General features: G+C 40.6%; 1 protein-coding gene across 10 annotated transcripts in view; it reads left to right on the top strand.

Moving 5' to 3' along the window:
* The window catches only part of RERG (RAS like estrogen regulated growth inhibitor), a 134677-nt gene that overhangs the window by 33614 nt on the left and 80645 nt on the right, over positions 1-20418 (top strand). The window contains exon 1 of one of the 10 annotated variants that reach the window (XM_065030011.1): positions 19110-19168. The exons of the other annotated variants lie outside the window; for them this stretch is intronic. Within the exon in view, the coding sequence (XP_064886083.1) occupies positions 19153-19168 (16 nt within the window). The 5' untranslated portion in view covers positions 19110-19152. Of the gene's footprint in view, positions 1-19109; positions 19169-20418 lie in introns of those variants that run through there. 10 annotated transcript variants of the gene reach the window in all.

The raw sequence follows: 20418 nt of genomic DNA, 5'->3' as shown, positions 1-20418 counted from the left end.
AGGCGTGTTTCAAACAGCTGATGAATTTGGCTCAGAAAATATGTGTTAAGGAGCTGAGAAGATTCTGGACATTGAAAATTCTAAGCTTATTGAAGGAATGAAACCCCAGTTACATGCTCAAATTCTCAAATTCCTTCACTAGCAGCAGGAGTTTGTGTTAAAGGATGATATTTGGAAGCAACTAGCAGGTCTCAGAGAATCTGTGCATGCAGCGGTGCTGAACAAAAAGCATAGTCCTTTAGGAGCAAAGATTCAGTAGAAGTCTCTGATTCTAGCCAACTTGTTGCATTTTTTGAGTAGGAGAGAACCAGAGAAATGCATAATTCTAAATAGTGATTTGCATTCGACAGACCGTTGAATTAATCTTTCCTAAGCAAGGATGTATTAAAACTAGAGATGGGGCTATACGGCTGGGGTTGGGTTGCTTAGGATGGGAATTAATGGATTTATATGGAATTTGGAATTCCTGTTGCTCAAAAAAAAAAAAAAAGTAAAAGAGAATGGCATACAATTATAAAATTGTAGAATTTATCTAGCAGAATCATCGTGTAGAAGATTTTTCTGGATGTGCAAGAGCATAGCAGTATGACTGTTAGACTGTTATTGAGATACCACTTACTGTGGCCCATTATTTTATACACTGTAATTCTGTCTCTCAGGCTTTGGGAGGTGTGACTGTAATTACATAAGAAACACAAGTCAAATTGAAATGGGAAAAAAACTGTAAGAGGAGTTACTTCTGGAAAAGTGTGAGAATGGAATGAGAAAATATAATGTGAATCCAAATGTCTCATGTTACTATTGTCTTTGTCATGCTGGTTTCCTAAGGAAGCCATATTTTTTTCTGTCACACTGTCTTGCTCCGTCTTACCATCTATCTCTTATTTTAATAATTTGCTGACCAAACTCCACCCAAATTTGACATGTAGCTAGTTAGCTGAAGCATATTATGTTCCAATAATGCATGTAAAGCCTCAGTTGAATAAATGGTTGCATTGTAAACTCACCTCTTTAGACACCCGAGCTTACTCTTTGGACCCACATCTGAAAAAAACCTTGGACTTGATTAGTGTCCCTCCTCCCAGATTTAGTTGATACCATAAGTATCAACTTGTAGCAGTTCATTTATCAGCACACCAGACTGGATTGTGTTAGGTGCTATGTAAACACAGACAAAGAAGCGCACAAGAACAAAGATTATCATAAGAGGACTCGCAGAGCAGAATAATGCCTATGAAATAGTTCTAGAGTAAAATACATATACCTAGACAGACAAACATGCCAAACAAAACACCAGCCTGGAGAAAAGAGAGCTCTGACAGCATCCTGGACTGGGCACCCAAGAGCCTTTTGTGTCCCATGACATTCATTGGGTCCATGAATGGTTGATCTTCTGTTAATCTGAGTTGTCTTGTTCCTTCTTCCACACAGCTCTGTCTGTTGATTGTAGGAGAAATGGCACATTGAAGAACTTTGCTCATAGCCTCATGGACCAGCTCTGTCCCCTCCCTGTCACACTGCCACTGTTTTGGCATACTCTTTCCTGGTGCTCCAACCTGTCTCTGCACTCACACACTGTTTTCATTTGAGATTCATGATGATCACATATACTCTAGGTTTTTGATGTTGTGTTACTGTGGATTCACGTGGCATAGCTATTCTACTGGCTTCACACAGCATACCCGCAGATGGACAGGCAGAGAGTTTCACTTTTCCCTTGCATACAACCAGACAGCTCAAAACCAGCCAGTTTCTCCTTAACCATCATGTCATTCAGCGGGCATTAAAGGCCACATCAAAGAGAACTAGAAAGCTATAAATGTGAAAGCAGACAGAAATAGTTATAAATAAGAATGTTTCTGAGCTAAACAAGCTTATCATTGACAAGAATTAGTAGGGCAAGAGGAGGTGTTTCTTGCTATTCCCACATTGATTCATTTTCGGTAATACAAGAAGAGGGGATGAAGAGCTGCACTTAGATTCCTGCCATAAAGGATGAGTTTAAGTGCAGTTCTTTGTCACTTCTTTTATTCCCCAAGTGAATCAAAGTGAGAATTAGAAGACTTCATTTGAAATTCTTTTCAAGTGCAGGGTTGAGCTGCAGCTTAAAAACTGAATTCATGTGCCAGAACAGATGCCCCTGTTGCAGATGACTGTAGTTAATTATTCATAGTCCACAAACTGCAGTAATAACAGACCTGGAGATGCAGAAGTCATTTTCTGCTTGTAAGTCGAATTCATGAGCACTGAGCAAACAGGTGCAGCCCTGCTAATTTGAAAGAAAGAAGTTCTGCCAGGCCTCCAGCAAAATTAGATAGTTGTTTAGCGTGCAGATGGCAGGAGGTTTTGGAAGAAACGGATTTGGTTGATTTGCTTTTCATAGCAGTTCTAATGTAGTGTGGAGCTATATGCCATGTATTTACTACAACTTCTACTTTACTACAGCTGTTCTTCTATCTGGAAATGAATGTTTTCAGGCCATGGTAACAGATGATATACAGGCAACATACTTCACTGATTCCCAAAACATTATAAATGGTAACAGCCCAGGATGCTGAGTTCTCCATACCCTGCAAGATGAATGCCATTGTGCCATATCAAGCTCCTGAGCAAACACTGTAGTGCTTTCTGCAGGATAAATTAAATATTTAGTCTTTAAATCCCTGTGGGGCACAACTGGAACACAACAAGGATGTGGAGCTCTGCTCTCAGTGTGGTTCTGCATTTGCTCCTAGCAGCAGTGCTACCCACATCCTGAAGGGCAAACCAACCTCGCAGAAACTACTTTTTGTGCCTTACACTAGCCAGACTAGCCACCATTTTTTAACATGCCCTCTCCATTAAGGACATTGAAGCTGGGGGGAGAGGGACAGGAGGTTGATTACTGTTAGCACAGTTAGGGATGTTAATATCTTGCCAGGAAAATGTCTCCCATTTTGGCATGTCTGCCACTCAGAGAAAGTAATTTTGCTGACTCCTGAAATGCAGGCTTTTTAGGGGGAAAGTTAGGATTCCAAAGTAGTGCTACCTGAATCCTCTGGACAGAAAATGAAAGGGTCCTATAGCCATCCTAGCTTCCAGAGTGGAGGCTGGCAGAATGGAGGTGCCTGAGTCTGCCAGAAATAACATAGCTCCTCTCTCCCGCGAGGGTGGCCATCTGTCCTACTCTCCTCACACTGCCTTGGAACTGCACTGTGATCTTTGGCAACCACCCGCTTTCAGGCTTCTTGTTTGCAAAATGGGGACTTGTAATGTTTTCTCCACCTCCAAGGACTGCTACAAAGCTCTAACATGGAAGATGCTAGAGAGGTCTAAAAATACCATGGCTGTTAAAACTTGGAGGATATTTGGATTGGAAAAGCCAGCGAGAAGCATCTGGGATATATCCAAGATCTAACAAAGTGCATTCATTTCCAGTTAGACTTTGTCATCTGGATGGCAATAAGTGAAAGAGAGGAGACCTTCTATTTCACATGTGCTCTAGAAAGACACTGCATTACTATTTGTAATACAGGTATTAGATAAATATCCAGATAGGATTCCTTTGTATTTTGATGCCTCTGGCAATGGTGTTAAGTGAATAAATATTGCAGTTCTTCATTGAAAGGTGATTTTGCTCAACAGAGAACTTAGATGGTTCAAAATTCAATATTATTCTGACAAGAGACATATTTTGAAATTATCTATAAAAAGAAAAAGCCATGGGACTAGGACGCTGGGGCAGATATCTTGGCTCTCTTCCTCACAGGCAGTGCAATGACAGGAGCCTTAAGAAACACAGCCTTTGTGTGGACTGATCCCAAAGCTTCCTGGGTTGTGAAGGAAGACTGTCAAAAACAAATCATCTCTTCAGAATGTTTCAATTTTGATAAATAAGCAAATGCCAGTGGAAAAAGAGGGGAAAAAACTCCCAACCCTGCTGGAATTTTTCTCAGCAGTGGTATTAAACATTAAAGTGCAATGGCTCCAGCTAAGCAAACAGGAAAGCATACCCCACTGTCTAACTGTCCAATCTGGCAGTGGCAAAATAAAGACTAGATTAAAAGTATGTTGAACCACAGCTACCAAGAGAGTTCTGGTTCTCTAAACAACATAATGTAACAAAACACAGAAAGATAGTGCCTCTTTGTGAGCTGAACCCAGCCATGCAGGTAATCAAGGCTGATTTTGTGATGAAGCTATCCAGAAGAGCATACTGGAACCTGCTCTTGGCCAAAATAAATAAATAATAACTTCAGGAGAAGTACACATCTGTTCCCTCTGTTTGATTGGCAAAACCGTCACTGGTATTCCAGTGCCTCCCTAATTTACAAAATTAGCCCTTAGGATAATTATGGTTGTCGTCTTTGTAAAGAGCTTTGAGTTTTGCGCAGGTACTGCTCTATACATAAAGTACAAAGTAGTATTATTTCAGCACGGTTGCTGGGATACCATTATATTGCGCATTATGGGAGTACTCATGTTAGTGATATTGCCAGGAGGGGGTGTGAGGAAAACCAGAAGTATCTTCCCCGCCCACCCTTATTATTCAGTGCGATGGTAATTACTGTTCCCGCTTTCTAAACTTTGCAAACATCCCAGCTGGCTGGGAAGAAGTCAGCTTTCCTATGGGAGCTGCACACCCTCCCTCCCTGCAGGACCACGAGGTTTGAGCCACAGTTCCTTGGCCATTCTGGAGCTCATCAGTACAGCTCCTCACATGCTCAGTATTCAGCATGTCCCAAGTAACTCGCTGAATTAGGCCCTGTTAATGAAGTTAAGCAATGATTTACCTCTCTCTGTGGTTAAAACACCCATATGTGGCATCCCATCCCATTCCCTGGGCATTTTGCAAACAAATTGCCATCTAGGTCCACAGTGATTAAGAGCATTAAGTTTGCTCTAGCTGCCTAGTCTATGTTTCTCCAATTTCCATTTTGTTCTTTGCTGTGGGATTCATGTTTGAAGAGCTATTACTCACTCTATTTGGGCTCCTGCTGCTTGAAATTAAAATATAAAAGCTCCTCCCTCTATTCCCACTTTTTCCTCACGCCCCCCCATTTCCTAATATGTTGCTTTCTGAAGCCATACAACACCATATAAATGTTTCACCAGAGGGGAGCTGCCAGAGCATTCCCATCTGTCACATTAACACATCCAGATTGGAAGCACTTTTAAAAATGTAAGATGTCATAGGGAGGGAAGGAATGGATAAGGAACTGTATGCATGACCAGGAGAAGCAGAGTTAATGAAAGACTGTGAAGTACCACCAATTCAGGCTTGAGAATCTGGATCCACCTTGAAACATCTTTTAACATCCTTTACACATGAGAAGCAACCACCACTCTGCCTGCACCGTCGGTGCTTAGCACAGCTGCAAGTTTGGCCCTTGCCACCTTGCTCAAGTCCCTTATAAACTGAACTGCCTTTAGTAGAAGTGAAAAATATGGTGCCTTAACAATCACCAGAGCTTGGGTAAGAATGCTTGAAGATTATCTCTGCCTGTACTTTCAAAGAGAGGAAGGATTATAAGATAACTTAACAATCAGTATTGTTTCCGGTGTCTTACCAAGTATCCATAACAGATAACCAATTATACAGTCTTTCATTTCAACCAACCTCCTGCCCCACCAAAATCACTGAGTTTTGCCATTGCTTTGGGCATGGCTGTGCTGAGATTTCAACCTTGGGCATGGCAACTCCATGTGAAATAGTAAGTTCAAATCTCACCAAATGAGCACTAAACAGGTTTGCTTGGGAAACAGAAGTGAAATATCCAGCTAGAATGTATGCCTGCTCAGAGTAATTAACCTTGTTTTTAAGCAAGGTTGGTTGTTTTCGACTTTGTGGCTGTGCCTGTACTGCTACACAAAATAGATCTAAAGAGGAGTTCTTAGCCCTGAGACCTGGTGGCACCAAAGAGCTCAGGGCTAACTCTGTTTGGAGCAGATTTGTCTTGGAGAGAGCAAGTTAGCACAGTCTAAAATGAAGCCAGGGCGATCTAACGAGTAAACTGTCAGAATGACCAAGAGCTATTGCCCAGTCCTGCTTTCTGCTTCTATGTCATTAAGTGTTGTATATTTGTGCTGTATAGACGTATCAGTTCACTCAGTCCCTTGGGCTTCTTCCACTCTGCCGCTGTCCCGAGCAGGAGCCCTTAGCAGCTGGCATGCACCTTACTGCAATCTCAAGTTGCAGTGGATGAATCTACATCATGGGGCATGATATTCAGGCTGTAAACTAGAGTCAGTAAAAGGTTGTAATTAGTGCAGAAAACCAAAGCAAAATAACTTTTTCTTTTTTTTTTTTTTTCCCCTGGGCTTGCTTTGATTCTGAGATGTAAGCACAGATAGTACGTCTTTGTTTTTCTCAGCTCTCTTGAGTAGGAGGATGGCAGAAAAAGTGTTATATTGCAGCTTTCCAGGAACTTGCTTAATTCTGTCTCATTCCCTGTGTCACATACAGCAGCTCTGTCATCATGCAGGATGCTTTTCAGCTTGCGTTTCAGACAGTGCCCACCTTGCACACCACTGACATGCAGCTCTCACTGGAGCTGAACACATATGCTATTATTAGCCAGCTGTACTGCAGGCCAATTTGCAAGAACATATGTGGACAGAAATGGATGGCTTGAGAGCCTGAATTGTGATTTCATTTCCACCTGTTATGCAAAGGCTCTGTTGCATTGGGGTCTTGCTCTATCTGTCAGTTTGTCTTCTGCAAAGTAGTTATAACCTTACAATAGCAATCCAGCTTTTCAAAGAGCTCAGCCTCCCACTCTGACAGCCAGACTTTACAAGGAAATCACCTCCCATTTAGGCACCAAAATTTAATATTCATATTAAGAAGTTTAGCACACTGGATCCTCAGCTTCTTACACAATCTGGGCAGTAGGCACTGCTGTGAGGGTTGTTGGGAACTTTGAAAAACTTGCTCATTATTTAGGAACCTAAAAAATAATCCAGTTTTTCTGAAAATATGGCTCCAATTTAGGCGTTGAGCACTCAAAAAACTGAGTCTGAGTTCTCTGGAAAATCTGGCATCTAATGAAGGAGTACTGTGAGGATAAATTCATTAATGTGAGATCCTAGGGTAACAGTGATGACAGTACTAGTAAACTTTGTAAAATGAGGAATAGCTTAATGTGTTGAAATTTCAGTGAAAATACCTAGTAGGCAAGAAATTATGACCTACTGTGGGTCTGTCACAACACAAGAAGTACCAAAGTAGGTTCTCCCGTAGCTGAATTCTACCTCCAGCAGAATGGGTACTGTTGCTAGATATGATACTATTGGTACACAGGTGTAGAAGTTTTAAAATATTAAAGTATAGGCTTTTAATGTAGTGGAGAAACATATATATAGTAAATCTTTAATACTGACTACTTATACAATAAGTGCAAAGAGTATTTCAAAGCTGTTGCTCCATTGCTATTGGTTTCATCAGAATATTTGTTGTCAGGTGGATGTAAATTTTCCAGATGACACTAATATCACTGCAGGAAATGGGAGAGAGATGAAGCAATGTCTTTGAAACTGCTGAGAGACTAGTTTTGTAAAATATTTATGTAAATCATCTGATAATTTTATCTTTTTCTTTTGAACAGTTGCTTTATATGAAAGGAAGAGAAGTGCATCTGGGAGATGCCTGTTTCTTGTTCTGGATGGTTACTGGTTTAGTTCCACCTTAGCAAAAAGTGCTTGTGGCTGTCAAGAGTCTTCACTCATCCTCTTTGAGACAAGCATATAACCCTGCTTTGGGGGAGATGTTTCTAATGAGAAACAGGGTCTTACTTCTAATGTAGGTCTTTCATTTCCTGGTAGTTTCTCGAATGCTGGTGAAGTGTATGGCTAGATCTGGCATGCCATAAATCATAGAATCATAGAATCATTTTGGTTGGAAGATGATCTCAGGATCATTGAGTCCAACTATAACCTAACTCTAGCACTATACCATGTCCTGGAGAACCTCGTCTAAACGCCTTTTAAACACCTCCAGGCATGGTGACTCCACCACTTCCCTGGGCAGCCTGTTCCAATGCCTGACAACCCTTTCTGTGAAGAATTTTTTCACAATATCCAATCTAAACCTCCACTGGTGCAACTTGAGGCCATTTTCTCTTGTCCTATCACTTGACGCTTGGGAGAAGAGACCAACACCCTCTGTGCTATAGCCTCCTCTCAGGTAGTTGTAGACAGCAATAAGGTCTCCCCTCAGCCTCCTTTTCTCCAGATTAAACAGCCCCAGTTTCCTCAGCCGCTCATCATCAGACTTGTGCTCCAGGCCCCTCACCAGCTTCGTCACCCTTGTCTGCACTCTCTCCAGCACCTCAATGTCTCTCCTGTAGTGAAGGGCACAAAACTGAACACAAGATTCAAGGTGGGTCCTGACCAGCACCGAATACAGTGGCACAATCACTTCTCTAATCCTGCTGGCCACACTGTTCCTGATACAAGCCAGGATGCTGTTGGACTTTTTGGCCACCTGGGCACACTGCTGGCTCATATTCAGTTGGCTGCCAATCAACACCCCAGACTCTTTTCCACCAGGCAGCTTTCCAGCCACTCTTCCCCGAGCCCATAGCACTGCCTGGGGTTGTTGTGACCCAAATGCAGGGCCCGGCACTTGGCCTTGCCAAACCTCTTACAATTGGTCTCTGCCCAACAATCCAGCCAGTCCAGATCCCTCTGTATGGCCTTTCTACCCTTCAGCAGATCAACATTCCCACCCAACTTGGTGTCATCTTCAAACTTACTGAGGGTGCACTCTGTTCCATCATCTAGGTCATTGGTAAAGAGATTAAACAGAACTGGCCCCAATACTGAGCCCTGGGGAGCACCACTCATGACCAGCCACCGACTGGATTTGGCTCTGTTCATCACAGCTCTTTGGGCCCAGCCCTCCACCCAGTTCTTTATCCATCAAAGGGTACACCCATCCAAGGCCCAGAGCTGCCAGCTTCTTCAAGAGAATGCTGTGGGATACAGTGTCAAAGGCTTTACTGGAGTCTAAGTGCACAACATCCACAGCCTTTCCCTCATCTATTAGGTGGGTCACCTTCTCGTAGAAGGAGATCAGGTGGGTCAAACGGGACCTGCCTTTCATAAATCCATGTTGTCTGGGCCTGATCACATGGTTTTCTTGTATGTGCCATGTGATGTCACCCAGGATGATCTGCTCCGTGACGTCCTCGCTGTGTGGGGTAGTCACATCTTCAGCAGAAGCTGAGTGCTGTAGCTGAGGGTTAGCAATATTTATCTCATAGCTTCATGTTCCAAGGACCATCTATCTCTTTGTTTTGCAAGGAGCTAAGCAGCCATGACCTAACAAATACGTAATTCTGGTGAGTTCAGCAAAGCCACTCTTTAATATCAGCAGAGGTAATTTTTTTTTTCAGATATGCTAGTTATTTGTGCACGCATAGATACATGCACTGCATAGCATGCCAAGGGCAGGGGAAACTAGGAGGTTGGCATTTTTGCCTTTTTTAAACTACCTTACCTATTTTCTCAACCTTTTTTTAATTAGATAATGCTTTCTCTTTTGACCTTGTGATACTTAAGTCTCACGTCTGCTTGTGCTGATTTAAAAAAAAAAAAGAAAAAAAAAGAAAGAAGTACTAGGAAAATGAAATGATTTCTGGAATGTGTCAGCAACAGGTAGAATCTCTTGGGATTGCCTTTGACATACAGGAACAATAAGTCTGAGAGAGGAAATTGGTTTCCCCATGGCTGATGGTTTTCCTGGATTGGCTTACCCCACTCCCACAGTGCTGAAGCTATTGAACAGGCAATTAGTATTCCCCAAAGTGTCAAAACGAATTGAACCAAATCCAGAAATTCTTCACTGCAGTTCATGTATCATTTCTCAGCCTTTGAGAGAAGGACTTACTGTTTCACTGTGTGCAGCAAAAAAATGTCCCCTTCTCAACCCTGTTCCACTTGGCTATTTTTACTTGGTTCAAGGGCACCTGCAAAAATAAACAGGAATGGCAAGTTATTGCCTCCAGAATGTGTAGAGCACCTCAGCTAGCCAGTTTATAAATAGCTAGACAGATGGTTATAATGACTGTAGTATCTTGAAGTATTTTGGGTTGGTTTTGTTTTGTTTTGCTTTGGGCAGTTGCTATATTACACTATGTGCTTCTGACAATGGTAATGGATTCCCAAAGTGCAGATGGAAGGCTACATTTTGAGCTACAGGCCAAAATCATACTGCCAAGCCTAAGGACTCAAAAGTCGTAACTTAGATTTCACCCCAAATTATGGAATGTCCTCAGAAGCTAGTGGTATTTTTTCGTAAATGCAGACCATAGTATGACTCCAAGAGCAAAAGCTCTAGGAAAAACATTAATTTTCACTAGAAATGACAAAATGATAGAAGTTAGAAATTAACTTTTTTGGGTGCAAGAAATTTCCAATGATAATCCATTCTGCTTCATCCCAGTGGAAATTCTGAGAAAGCTGCATCTCAGCTTGAATCACTTATTAAGGTACTCAGGTGTAATAGTCTCTCCAGCTCTTTTTTTACATTAACTTCATTAGATTTGCTTACTATAATAATTCTTGACCCAGTCTTTGCTAGTGGCGATGGCTTCTGTTGTGTTGGCCAGGTTTATATTTGTGGTCAGAAGAAGCAAACTTAAATAGAGATAAGACATAGCTAAAATGGGTGCTGGACAAGACCGAGTGCATCATTTACCAAGGTGATTAGAAGAATGACAAAGCAGAAGTTATTTGAACTTTAAATCTCAAATCACAGTTGGATTTTAATATGAAGTAGCAAAGACATTTCTAACAGCTTGGTATTTTATTCTGAAACAAGTGAGCTTTGGTGCTTTACAGTGACACCAAGGACATGATTGAGATATTTAGCCTTGAGTAGGTCATAAAGAGCAGCTTTTCCCAGTTCAGTCAGAAACTGGTTTCATGCACAGGGAAGCCTCAAAGAGGACCCCTCTGGAAAAATGATGCAGTAAAAGAACTGAACAGATAAGGGAGGCAGTGGTGAAGAGAAAATGGGTCAATTTACAAATATTTTTTGTTAGCCCCTGACCTCAGAGAGGCATACTGCAGTTTACTTACTGATAATTTTGATTATGATATGGAGAATATACCTATGATACTAAGCTGGGATGGACAAGAAGCGTGTCAAAGAACAGAATAAGAATTCAAAACCATCCCAGTGGATGAACTGGTGTAAGATGGCCGTTCTTTTACGAAAAAAGACCACTTGTATTTAGAAAAAGGTTGTGGTACAACGCAGAGAAGTGGAAATTGTGGCACAGAGGTTGAAGAAATTAATGATGTGAACACAGCCTTGGGGATGTTTGGCTGGGTATCAGTTTATACAGCAAGGATTTGAGGGTTATAATGAATCAGAAGCTATGACCATGAGTCAATCAGCCTCAGTCAAATAGCAAAAATATTATACAGGTATGTTTAAAACAGAATATCATCTGTAAGAATGGTGAAATAATCACTCCACTCTACTTGGAGCTGCTTAAGACCAAGGGAGGAACGAGTAGTATTCTCCAATATTTAAAATGTAGTTGTGGGTACAACAAAAGCAGTGGCTTTATGTTTGCAGTAAGGTGGGTTCAGTTAGACTTTAAGGACAAACATCTAACAGCAAGGATGACAGACTCCTGGAACAGATTGCTGTGGGAAGGCTGAAGAATCATAGAAGGCTTTTACCCAGAAGATAAACATCTGTCAAGAACAGATATAGTTGAACTTTCACAGGGCAGATTTGGTGACCTCAGGGTTCTTGTTTTCAATGATTTGTTAATAAAGCCTATATAAAAGAGGAAGAGAACAAAACAATATATTCACCATCTCTTTAATATCCTGGGCAAAAATGAGCAACCAGAGACAGTGCCTCCCTTTTGGTACTTATTGATTCTGATGCTGGCAACAGCAGCCGTTCAGTGCATAAGGCAGTTTCCAGCAGAAGCAGTACAAGGGTAAGTGGAGAAACAAGATGAGGGTGTTGACTCAGGCTGTACCATGTGTTCCAGCTTCAGAGCCACTTGCCATCACAGGATGCTCGGTAAAGAGGTAATGGTACCATCAGTGCCCACCACTCACTTGCTTCCAGCATGGGTGACGGTGCAGCCTGTGCCATATAATGCCACATAAACAAGAACATTCAGAATTCAACCCTTTTGGGCTTTACAGCACACATGAGGGTGCAGCTGTCTGGCCCAGAGAATTTATGACAGCCCCTTCATTCCTCACCTTCTCTTTATTTATCCCTGAATGGCATAAAGGGCTACTACAGGAAAGTACTTTGTCCGTGTTTAGGCTTCTAGCAGGGTTCTCATTTGGCATCTGTGAGAGAAATCCCGTGTCCCACATGCCTCACTTCCTCCTGGAACCTATTGTAGAAGCTAAAATGGCTACCTAGAGCTTCAATCCTTACATACTGCAAACCTTATTCTATACTTGGCTTCTTGTAAAATGTTATGCATGGTAGAAATACTTTAAAATACACTTGAGCAAGCCAAGAGAAAGAGATAATGAGAGTCAAAAATAGATCACTTTCAGGCATAGAGGGTATACAAGCCATGAAACTCTATTTTCATTTTAGTTTTCATCTTTCTGTCTAAGAGTGCAAGAAAGTTCTAGGAGAGTGGGAGACTGAGTGCTTTGACATGCACACAAAGACTTGTTCATTGGCAGAAAAATTATAGGGGGTTTGCTACTATATCAAGAGCTTCACTACATTGACTTCTGCATGTACAGTGTTTCCCAAAGTAATGTCTTTCTTCTGCAAATTCTCCATCTTGTATTTCCATTTTGAAACTATGTAATCAATAATTAAAACATTAGATAGGCTGCTGAACAGAAATACGCATCAAATTAAAAAAATCGAATGGGTGAAGAAAGTGGTGGCAAATAAGGGAAGACTGGAATTAAGGGTGCATAGAAACTTCTATTGGAAATAACATTCATAGCATTTTCTCAGCATCAAGCTAAGAAACCAGGACAGACAGATTGGCTAGTCGCTGGTACTGCCTCTTGTGTTTTATTGCCTTCCTATGGGTTTATTTTCCTGGCATAAGATCCGTTTATTCAGCTAGCACAGACACAGGTCTAGCAAGCAGAAGACAAAAGAAGCACAAAGCATTTGCACAAGGCACAGAGGGAGAGAGTGTCTCTATATACCTGTACTTAGGATGGTATTTAGAAGAAGCCCTCTGTAGATCTGTGCCGTGGAAAAAGTTGGTTCTTGTTGGCTTTGTGGACTCAGTTCAGCTGTGGGCTGAGCTTGCTGGTCCAGGCTAGGGTCACATTTCAGTACATACCAAACTGGGCATATGCAAACAGTCTCTCTGAAGTCACATTAATGTAAGCAGTAAGGCTGCTCTCTGGAGAGCCAAGTGGCAAGTCTGAGAACAGATGCTTAGTGAAGGGCTGCTTTGTTGGATGGCAAGGTGAAACTCACTTGTGAAGACAGGCCAAAGCCAGTTTTCATTTACCCAAAGCTGGTGTCAGGATACCACAGTGTCGACACCCAGCCACCTAGACTGCGGGTACTCAAGTCTGTCACCATGCACAGTTATCATATTTCCAATGCATACCCCCTCCATTGCAGTTCCCTGCCAATAGACTCTGTTCAGTTTAGTTAAGCAGCTATTCTAGGAAAAAAGGTCATCTAAACCAGAGCATCTGATAAAGTTGAGTATGCAACGGATTGTTTGTAATCTCAAAGCAATGAAATAAGGTTTCCATAAATAAATTCCTAACAAGCCTGTATTATTTTATTAAGGCATGACAACAATCTAACTAAATATAAATTAAGTGCAAATTTGGGCACTTTAATTGAAGAGATTACCCAAAATGCTTAGCTGAATCACCATCAATTACCATCTCTGTTTTCTCCTAACAGCTGCACTGTCATATGTGCACAATCTAAACAATATGCCGTTAAATGTATTTGAATGCATGCTTACCTTCAAACCTCTCACTAGATCCACCACTTCAACCCCAGTGTTACATATATGCTCAAAGATGTTGCTGACTCGCAGCCACAATCCGGAGTAGGCATCCAACACATTCAGTTGCCATCGACAGCGTGAGCTTTCATGTGTGCATTAGAGGAGAAAAGAGCACCAGAATTTTCTCTCCAAGATGAATTTAGTGCTGGTGACAGCTGCTGAACCTGCGATGTGCTACCCAGAGCATACATCCAGCTCAAGGGCTTTTGCAGCGAGCTGCCACGTGCAGCCACTCCTAACACCCCATTACCAGTGCTGGGGTGGAAGAAGTGTGCTGGAGAGGTGGCAGGAGTGCCAGGCTGAGTTGAAGCTAAGGGTTGCAAGACATTGCTATCGAGGATGGCAGCTCAAGGAGGAATGTTGGAGTGGGATTTCAGCTTGCTCGTCGATTGCTGTGGGATTTGCAGCCAGCTCATGCAGGCAAAGTGTAATATTTGCCAAGGGTGCCTATGCACTGTTTTGGCAGCTACAAACCCACAGTGCATAGAGGTGCATTGCCCATGGCCTTTTCCTTCTGCATCATAGAGCATTTGCTGGGGAATGTTCTGGAGCTGTCTAGGTTGAACTCAGGCCTGGGCAGCCTAGTGTACAGCTAGCCTGAAAGGGGAAAAAACTTCAAATGCAGATACAAGGAGATTCCAGCCTGTTTCTAATGTCTCCCTGCACAAGCCACCAAGAAGCAGCCAGACAGTGGAGCCTCATGTTTTCCACAAACTGTGGAGCTACAGGGATTTAACCTGATGAAAAGTTTTGTGTCCCATTACCAGTGCCTCAGCTTTTGTATGCTGATGACAGAAGGACTACCTGGTGTTGAGGAATTGCATTCCTATGCAAAATTTTAAACCTGAAATCTTAATTTAATATTATTTTTCCTTTAGGATTTCTTTATTCTTTCAGGACTTTGGGAGTAATTTATGCCCTGTTATTTAACTTTATTACACAAGATGCCAAGATTTATGTTAATAGAGGAAAATGCATTTAAAATGTCTCCTAATATATTTCCCCTGAAAAACATGAAGATTACAGCTGCTGCAATAAACTCATAATCTCTGAATGCTAGAATGGAAATGTTTGACATTAACAGGCTGCTTTTAGCAATGAAATATCTGTAGTGAGGACATGGAGAACTTACAACCGACATCTAATTGTAACTGCATTTGAACTTTGCATGCTATTTGAGATTCAGGAGCGGGGAGGGGGGAAGGGGACAGGGGAAGGGGGCAGGAACAGGGGAAGGGAAGGGAAGGGAAGGGAAGGGAAGGGAAGGGAAGGGAAGGGAAGGGAAGGGAAGGGAAGGGAAGGGAAGGGAAGGGAAGGGAAGGGAAGGGAAGGGAAGGGAAGGGAAGGGAAGGGAAGGGAAGGGAAGGGAAGGGAAGGGAAGGGAAGGGAAGGGAAGGGAAGGGAAGGGAAGGGAAGAAGTTAACTTTTTTACACGTACCTCAGCACTTCTTGATGTCAACCAGAAACAGAGGCAGCAGAAAATTCCACAGGAGAGAATGCTCCCTTTGCAATTCAGAGCCCAGAGGAACCAAGGAGCATGTGAAATCTTGTGAGAAAGTCTGGTGCTTTCTATTTTCCAGTTTCAACAGTTTCCATGGAAATTGAATGCTAGGGAATGCACATGGAAATCTCAGCTGCAGCACAAACTTTAGAAATCTGGAATGGTGTGGGGCAACTTTGGGAATAGTTTGGTTTGAATTAGCATTGGGTTCCTCATGTGCCCTGGTTAAATATGTGACTGGGAGACCTTGAAAATGGACAACCATCCTGCAGCCCTTCTGCATATAATTTCGTTACTTTCACAGCATGGAGGCAGGCTTTTCATGCTACTGTGAAGTGGCAAATGATGAAGAGACAAAAAGAGGTGGTCTCTGACCAGATTCCCTACTCTGCCACAGTAGTTTTGTGTCACTGAGATTTTACTAGCTTATCTCACTGCAAATCTGAGGTAGTAGAGCAGATATTAGTTCTGAGTTGAGGAAAGCTGGGCAAGTTTGAAATTGAAGTATTGCAGTAGAGCTGTAGTTCATACTACTGTTAGAAATCCTCAGTGCTTAAATAAGTCGAAGACCATTTTTATACATATGAAGCTCCCACTGAACTCTGCAGGCATTGACAGGGCAATGACTAATTGCTCAAAATAAAATGATGGCCTGTTCTGAGTTCCTTTGTCTAAGAATCTAGATCCTTTTGATATACATAGGATTATTTAAATCCTCTTTTGAAAAATGAATGTAAGAGTGTGGGTCTAAGGATGACAAAGACCTTAGACTTCCACTTTTGAATTCGGGAAAACTTGTCATAACAGTCATTCGTCTGCTGGGAACGGTTTTGTTTACATTCTAGGCATTAATTGCACAATGTATTGCAGAACAAAACGGTACCTTTCCCTTGTCGTGGAATACTCCAACAGAAGGAAGTCAAGCTCAAAGTGGTTATACAACCTGAAGGAGGACAACTTCTTTTCAAAGGATAACACAAAAATACAAGTCTTCCTGTGTCAAGAGAAACAAACAAACAATAACAAAAAACCCCACTGAATCTATTCTGCTTTAATATTATCAATAATTTGCTATTTTTTTAGAGAGAGGCCATTTTAGTGTTTAGTTTATTAATATGTATTCTGCCCCTGCTACACAGATGTCAAAATTGAAACACACCACAGACCAACCCAAAGAAAATCATATGTTATCACCTCTTCACTTTTCCATGTGTTTAATGACAATAGACCAAATTCTGTTTGAGATAAGGTCAAAGGAATTTCAAATAAATCAATAAAATTAATCTGCAGTTACCTATGTAACTGAAAGCAGAATTTGATCCAATATGTGTTAAATGAGCACTCTTAAAATAGGAATGAACAGATTCTAGGCACATATATCATCAGTTCAAATTAGATTTTATCTTTTCAAGCATCCCAGCACAATGAAGAAACAGGTATGGAAAGGAATTGCTCAGTCAGTGAGGAGTACAGCATCTCTTCTACTGTTTATATTGTCTTTCCTATATGTTTTCTTTTGTTCATCAGTAATAAAATGTTTAGGTTTATAATGCAAGTTTCTTTTTCTGCTTGCTTCAGGCATTTTATGTGCCGTATTCTGTAAAATCTAAAAGAATTATTAAATCTCCCTTTTTAGTCATTGTGCATTGTTACCATAACTTTTTTATGTTTAGAAAAGACTCAGAACTGGTTCTTTGCTGAATAAAAATATAAAAGAAACAACAGTCTCATCCATAAAAAGTTTATGAAGAAAATACTAATATGTTGGGTTTCATCCTATTTCAGGAAACTAAATTTAGCCTTTAATATATTTTAAAGAGAAATCACAACTTTATAGGAAAAACAAGTACTTATTTGAGACAGCCCTCCCACCCCGTGCTCAACAGAATCGTATTTGGGTGCTCTATCTGACTTGGTAGAACTTCTGAAAATGTCTTCTTTTGCACTTTGAAGGGATTAAGCAAAAGACATTTTGCTATTCCAATAATGCTGGGAATTATAATTCTGTGCTCACAACCCTAAAAAAGCCCACAGAGTAAAGCATCTATTAGCGCAATTTAGTCAGTACAGCTTAAAAGCACAGATCACAATGTTAATCGGCTCAACAAAGCTGCTACATTATTAAGTCACCAAAGGCCTTTGTAATAAAAGTGATACTAAACAATGAAGATGCAAATAACAGGACACTTGGATGAGTTTTACAATTATACTCTCTTCTTGAGGGGTGTATTTTATTTTGTTTTTCTTGAAGAAATATGGGATCTGTATATTGAAGTGTTTCATTTGAAGGTCATTCGACTAAGAGGAATAGAGTCAAAATTAAAAAAAAACATGTGTTCATACTTGTTTATGTCCTAGTCTTGACTGCAGTGAGAGTTGGGAGCTAATTCTCTTAGATGAAACACAGCATGCTGAAAAACTGAAGTTTTACCATATAATTTTCTTTCATTATGTGAACTTGGTTATATAGAAAAATATTTCATAAAAATTATGGTTATACAAAAGTCCATTTCTAGGTGAAGAATGGTTTTGATGACAAATTTATGACCAGCTGTAGTCCATAACCATAAGTAATTCTTAGGTGGGAAGTAAAGACCTTCATTTTACTGAACATGTTTACTGCTGCAGCATCAAATATGTTAAGGCCATTTTTCTCAAGTGGATCCTTACACAATCAGGTCCAAAACTTAATTGCACAGAGTCCACCTCCGTTTAATGAAGCAGATCTCAAATATATTGAAACTAACTTCATGATCAAGGCTCTTCCTTTCCTCTCCACCCAGTACATCAAATGTACCAGAGTTATTGAAAAAATAATACATGATCACGTATCTAAAGGTTGTATAATAGACACAAAATGACTAAATTAAGATATTATGGACAACTTGAATGCTCAATACTTGAAGCGTGATTTTTTTTTTACAAACTTCGCAAGCATATTGATAATAAGAGCAACAACAAAAAAATCAGTTGTCCATGGCAGCTGGTGTTAAAAAAATTATGTCCCTTTAATTTTATGCGCATAACATACTTGAAAAAATTGACTATATTTCATGTAAATAAATGTCATACGTAAATGGTGGAGTGGAGATATAGTTACACAGAACTGGAAGAGAGCTTGGTTGAGTTTAATCCTCCATGTCATGAGACCCCTATCAGGTATTTGCTTTCTACATGAATAGTGTAGAAAGGTTGTTTCCTATTTTATAGATTCACTCATCAGTTGTTTCCTATTTTATAGATTAAGAAGTAAGTATGATATTTGAAATAGAAATTACATTGTAAGAATCAAAAGCATATTCTCTGATAGAGTGATGATAAAAGAGATTAGGAGTGTGAAAACCATCAGGAAGTGCCCAAGATGCTTCTTCACTCAAAGGTTGTTCCCTCGTTTAAGTTAAAAATGAAGAAAAAGATTGCCTCGGCTCTTCCTGTGTGTCTGTCATAGCACTTTTAAGGTTTAATAGTGTTAATTAAATCAAGCCTAAGATTTTTAGGAGTGTTGTCATACCTTGGATACCTGTGTGTTTTCTGATGAACACTGAATCAAACTTCCCTTGCAGATAATTATTCTCTCTTCGACTCATTTTTATTGAATACACAGTAATGTCCTTGTGGATTTTTAGGTGTGCTTTCATTGGAAAAGACCTGAGGAAAACATGTGAGGATATGGCCATCATGTCAGGTATTCACAAAATGAAGTTAACATAACACATTTATCTGAGTTTGACAAGTAGATCATCTAAATATGTTGTGACTTTCATCCATAACTGAATGACTAAAATGCCCACTCTAACCTTATTCTAATTGATTAGCTCTTCTATCTATAATTCAAGGAAAAAGCTCTGCTTTCAGAAATTATGGCTGAAAACCAGGAGAATGATGCTCATGTACCTGATTTTTAGATTGTCTAAGCTGCTCTTCTGATGACCTGTAAGGCAAAGTCATGAACCTGCTATTTCATGGTAGTACTGGATGATACGAACTGCAATTAATGCTGTCAGAGGAAGCAGACAGTTCTGCTCATAGACTGCCACTTAGTCATGTAGCTTTTGCAGCTGCACAGTAAAATGCTCTAAAGCACGCTTTTGGAGGTTAATTGTCCATCATGGCAATTATTCAGACATCACATTATGTACACAGCTCTTGATGCACCTAAATATCTGCTTCATGCATACTATCAGCTCTGCACATATTCACACACAGCACCTACGGCCCAGATTATAGCTGCAAAACACTCTCTGTCGAAAATGCATTAGTTTGGGGGAGATACGCAATTGTACCTTTTTTCCCCCTCGCGTAAAGTTGCCATCCTTGACTTCTTGATTCCAGTTCCCAGTTCAGTATACTAAATCCTAGTAGAAAGCATAGGTATAGGAAGTAAAGCATATGTAAAAATGAGATATTGCTGGCAGTTAATGACAAACTCCACTGAACCAAAGTGGTTTAGGTAATTTAATAACAATGTACCCATTTCTTTAGCAAGCTAATACTACATAATGGGCTATATCTGTTTCATTTTATGCAAGTAATGATATAAACATACATACGCAGTTCAGTAAGATAGTTATAAAAATGCACCACTTATCCCCACTGACTGCTATTGTCTGGTGCTCCAGTGCTGTGCACTTTGATTTGTAATGTAAACAGTTTGGTAGATGACCCTGTCAGCTTTGCAGAACTCTTCCGTTAGGAATGACAGGAGGGCATGCCCATGCAGTGGGAACTGGACATAGCAGGAAGAAAGTCTGAATTCCTTTAGAAGCTTGAGAGCTCAGACGTGGGTCAGAGTACCCTCCTGCCACCAGAAATGGAGGTTGGATAGCCACCTTAAAAGAAGGAGTGCAGCTGGGTGATTTTGTTCAAGTCAAAATGAAACACTGTATTTCTCTTCCTCAGGTTAGTAAAGCCTTATATTTACACCTTTTACAGAAT

The sequence above is a fragment of the Columba livia genome, chromosome 1, assembly GCF_036013475.1.
Source record: "Columba livia isolate bColLiv1 breed racing homer chromosome 1, bColLiv1.pat.W.v2, whole genome shotgun sequence".
Classification (NCBI taxonomy): Eukaryota; Metazoa; Chordata; class Aves; order Columbiformes; family Columbidae; genus Columba; species Columba livia.
This window is presented reverse-complemented; position numbering and strand designations above follow the sequence as displayed.